Source organism: Sinocyclocheilus anshuiensis, unplaced genomic scaffold (assembly GCF_001515605.1).
Source record: "Sinocyclocheilus anshuiensis isolate Anshui unplaced genomic scaffold, SAMN03320099.WGS_v1.1 scaffold1658, whole genome shotgun sequence".
NCBI classification, from domain to species: Eukaryota; Metazoa; Chordata; class Actinopteri; order Cypriniformes; family Cyprinidae; genus Sinocyclocheilus; species Sinocyclocheilus anshuiensis.
The window spans coordinates 148,290-153,286 of NW_015547302.1; the positions used below are offsets into that span (position 1 = coordinate 148,290).

At 37.5% G+C, this 4,997-nt stretch overlaps 1 protein-coding gene across 1 annotated transcript in view; it reads right to left on the minus strand.

Moving 5' to 3' along the window:
- LOC107701718 (myelin transcription factor 1-like) overlaps positions 1-4,668 on the minus strand; it is a 13,843-nt gene extending 9,175 nt beyond the window's left edge. Inside the window, exons 1-2 of the mRNA XM_016503792.1 lie at positions 4,594-4,668; positions 77-168 (exon numbers count right to left, since the gene is read on the minus strand). Coding sequence (XP_016359278.1) covers positions 77-168; positions 4,594-4,618 — 117 coding nt within the window. The 5' untranslated portion in view covers positions 4,619-4,668. The remainder of the gene's footprint in view (positions 1-76; positions 169-4,593) is intronic.
- Between the last annotated feature and the right edge of the window lie 329 nt (positions 4,669-4,997).

Here is a 4,997-nt window from a genome sequence, read left to right on the forward strand (position 1 = left end):
ACACACACACACACACACACACACACACACACACTCACACACACACACACACACACACACACACATAATGTCTCACTTTTAGTCTCCTACTCCTCTTGTTCTCACAGCTGCTGACTCTGTCCCCTCGTGTCCACCTCTGGCTCAGCAGCTGGCCTCTGAACTCATTCTCTGTTGGACAGAAAGGATACGACAACAATTTCAGTCTGACATGTCCAAATATTAAAAGGTGCATCCTTAATATTACACAATGAAATGAGAAAAAAATTTAACTTATTGAAAGTGGCATTAAAGTGGTCTTGACAGTGTATTCCCATTTTTGATGTTTAGCAAATTAGTTAAACTATTTATTATATATAAATTTTATTTTTATGAGTAATATTAGTTTGAAATACGCAATAAAACTTAAATAACCAGAAAACACATATATTCTTTGCAAGCAATTGAGCCTCTAAGATCAAAAAGTAAGCAAATCTATGCCAGTGATGCTGATTCATACGCAATTATTGTAATGTCATTTTCCACACGATGACTATTAAATATGAACACCCCTAATTCAGAAGCAAACATTAAATAGCCCCCAGAGGACCCAAGCACACTGGTCACTGAATGGGCTTTCAACAGTCCATCATGGTCTGATAGAGTCTGCGTGCCTTCATGGCTCTGGTGTTGATTATTCTTCCTGGGTGACGAGAGATCCGGCCGTGACCCAGCTGTTTTTATCAGAGCATCATTACATGTGGTCTGATTACGTTTTAAGCAGCACCTGGTGCTCAGTCACGTCACACGCGTAACAGGGGAGGGAATTCCCTTGAGAACCGCAACAATTGCAGCACTTGCCACATAAAACGCAATACGCAATGCAAACCTTTCTTAGAACTCAATGTCCCGTGTCTGTTCGTGTGGAAACCAGTTAAACTGACTTTACTGCATTTGCTGAAGCCTTGTATAAAAGTAAGATGAATACAAAAGAGAGGAACACAAAATACCTCTGAAAATTAATTTATCATTATTTTCCAACACATTAGGAGTCAAGTAATATAATTTGATAGTGTTCTTCAAAATAGTGCTTTCAAAGGCACTTCCAAAGACAACAACATGTCAATGATAAGGAACATTTACATGCTGAAATGTTATTTCTAGATAAAAAAGGTGAGTTGATGCCAGTGTCTTTATACCAAATCACTTGACCTGAGGGATTTCAGGCATCCCTTTTTTATTTTTTCCCAATAATTAGGCCCACTCTCTTAAATAGCTGTTTGTTCCAGCATACAAAAAAACATTGTTTGACTCCCATATAGTAGGCCCATGCATGAAATGGACCAAAGGGAGTGCATGTTAGCCACAAATTGCTCTTACGTTTTAGTATAGATTAATATTAGTATTTCTTTTGTCGCATCTGGCCCTTGACTTCGAAAAAGCACCATGATGCTGCTGCGCATAACCTCTTCTAGCACACCACGCCTTTCAATTACTATCAGCCAAACCCTCCGCCTTTAAAACAGTCACTTTCCTCGAGGAGAAACAATGATCCAGCAGAACATGTTTACAAGACCCGTGACTGTATTATTAAAGCAATAACGTTTAAAGCCCACCCTACAGAGGTCCTAAAACAAGCATAAGCGATGAATAAAGAGCAATTTAAATGTAAAACTGAAAGAAAGGCAATAATCTAATAAATGAATAGTGTATTATGTAGGCCTAGCCCGAAGTAAACATATGGTTCGTTCGCATTGTTTTGCTTCTCGTAAATAACGCACGCACACAAGACGAAACATATGCTGCTTTTGCGTTGCTTAAGGGTTTCTAATGACTATTTGTCCACTCCCATAAAATACATTGTAGCTTATTTGTACATGTATCTCTGACTGACTTAGTGTGAATGAACAAACTTCGATGAATATTCCGCTTGGCTTTAAACTTCCATGTTTCGGATTCGACTATAAATAGCTATAGTTTTAAAACAAGCACAACACTGAAACTGTAATATGAGAGCCAGGATATTGTGTTATACACGCGAGAGAGGCCCTTTAAGTTCTTGGGTTTCTTGAAAATAAACCTGCGATGTAACTGAAATACAGATATTAAAAAAACATTGTAGAATCGTTTTTAGTACGCAAGCCAAAATAAGACAAAATGTGCTGAAAATGTAACTTAAACACGGTGGAATGGCACTTCTTCTTTAAGAGATTACAAGTCCGGCGTCCATTTGGCTTCAATGGTAACGGAAATCCAAACCAGCAAACCTTTCCAAACACTGAATTTCTCATCCACATCAGCATCCGAATTAGTAAACAAAAAAATACCGTAAGCAAACGACGTTTTTTCAAGGAGATGCGAGCGGCCTCTTGCTCTTTGTAGGCTGTGTGTGTTAACTTCAGTGTTGTACACCTCCCCTTCAGGATGAGTCTCGTGCCGCTACCGTTAAAAACCTCTTAATAATTCGCTCGGGACCGGTTCGAAACCTCTTCATGTCGTAAGCAAGACGCGTATATCCATTAATCGACAGGTAATGTGAGCATAAATGCTGCCAAAATCATTTCTCCGCACGCTTTGTCGAACGATACTGACTTACCTTTCGCTCACAGGCCCATTGTCCACCCCTCCTCTACCCTGCGCCGTGACATCATCATCATGGTAAATCATGTACAACTCAAGATGGAGAGAGGGCCGCTGCTGACCCCCACCCACCCGATATATAACACTCACACGCAAGAGGAAAGTCGTTTGACATTGTACTAACAATCTAAAATAAATTCTTCGGTTATTTTGGGGGAAAAAAATCTCTACGTTTAGATGCAGGAGCTCAGCTGAAAGTTCAGCACCCAGAACAGCGCTGTTTCAGTACCATGGACAGGAGCGCTATCCGTGGCAGGTGTCTAGCAAGAAAACGCTGTTTTCAATGAGTATACAGCAGTTTAACAATGAATACACTGAATGTTACATTAAGAAAAGCAAACAAATAAATAAATAAACTAAGCAAAAAATATCAAGTAATCTGAACATCAAATAGAAGCATTTGTTTTATGTTCAAAAGACTATTGACCGATTGCCGTACACGATACTTACTATTCAGTATCAACAAGAAAGGGAATAATTTCTGTAACTGAAAAAACACAATTCTTTAATATGGATCTATTTTGGACACATTTGCCTTGCTTCAAAAGCGTTGAACTACTTTTCTTTCATGTTCTTCTAGAAGCCTAACAACGTGACCTACACTGTAAAAAAAAATCTGTAGTTTTTACAAAATAATTTTGGCAGCTGTGGTTGCCAGAATAATTTTGTAAAAATACAGAAAAACTGTAAACACATGTGGAAAATGATTGAATTAAAATAATTTAAGTAAACGGTTAAATTATTATTATTTCTTCCGAGTTTGCCAGACTGTAAAATGTCGAATAAAAGTGAAGCTTTAAGTTTAACTGCTGGCTTAATTGTTTTATGATGTCAAAGTGATTTTAATTGTTTAAAAAAAAAATCACTTTTCTACCTGAAAAATAAACATCAAAAAAAAAAAAAGTTCATTTCACTTTTTGGGACACTTTGAATTTCTTAATTCTCTTAAAAATAAAATAAAATAAATATACAAATATATATTATTAACATTATTATTGAAATCATTTTACAGTGCTGTAAACCAACCAAACACAGCGCAGTTGCAAAGTTTGATTAATGGTAAAATATTATAATCAACCGATAAATACTAATATATTATAATTAGTATAAGGTTACATGCAGTGGAAAGAAAGGTAACTGAAAATGCATTTGCTCTATAATGAAGGGGGAGGGGAACTCTTTACTAAACTTCATAAAAAGTTTCTTATCATGTATGAAGCATGCAAAAGCCTTTGAGAGCTTTGCATATTTAATGACACCGAGGTTTTTCGGTTACCAGCTGTAACTTTGCTCACCCCTGATCCTAAAGTTTCGTATACAGATGGATATCCCAGCATACAATTAAAGCCACAGTCTGTTCCCACTGGCCAGACATTGTGTATAAATATTACATAGGATGCCAGCTGAGCGAATGAGAAGCACAACACCCGGAATCCCCCCACAGGCAGATGGACTGATCCCTCCCAAATACAAAAGTTTTTAATATGCCAGAAGTCCGACAGCCTCTGAGTTAAAAGCACAGCTCCCTCTGGGAGACAAAAGTTGCCTTTGTTTAAAAACTGTCTGTACAGGGATTTCGTTTCGCAACTTTTAAAAGATACAACAACAAAAAAATCAGTGATCTGGTCAATACTATGCGATTGTCGATAGTTTGAAAGAGTTCAAACGTAATCCAAGGCTATTCAGTCAACGTTTTATATTAATACTTAAAATGAAAGTAAACAAGGAAAGAAACAACAACTGTGCCTGTCGGTATAAGTTTATAATCAGTACAATCAGTATTCAGTATAATTAGTCGGTATAATTATATCACTCGTGTTTTAATTACAATAATAAACGTATTGTGAATAGTTACTGTTAACAAAAAGTTAACCAAACCCAAATACACCGGCTATCAACAAAACCACGGCGCACCAGACTATATCTAAGTTTGACGCGAGGAAAAGACTTTATAAAAATAAGAAATCCAGCACTCACCGAGAAAAGTTTTACACAGCTTCATCCTTGCGGTGATTTCTTCACCTTTGACACCGCAAAACTACTTAACTTCATTACAGAGAAAGTTACTTTAAAGAAAACTTACAGACAGAGTTGGGCGGTCTTATTTCGTAGAAGTTTGCTTCCACCAATCAGCGGCGGCGGGGTAGTTTTTGTTCATCTCGACAAGCCAATGAGGGCGCGCCTCACTATGGGCTTACATTTCTGCCACAATTCTGCGCGCGAAAGATCATATTTTGAGCGCACAAAAATTTATTTTGCACACGCGCGATCTGAGTTTGTGTAGAAAATGTTCGTTTCGCAAAGAAAAAAGTCTTTCGAGCGCACGGAAATCAATTTTGCATTTAAAATACGTTTTTGGATGTGTGCAGACCTTCTCTCAC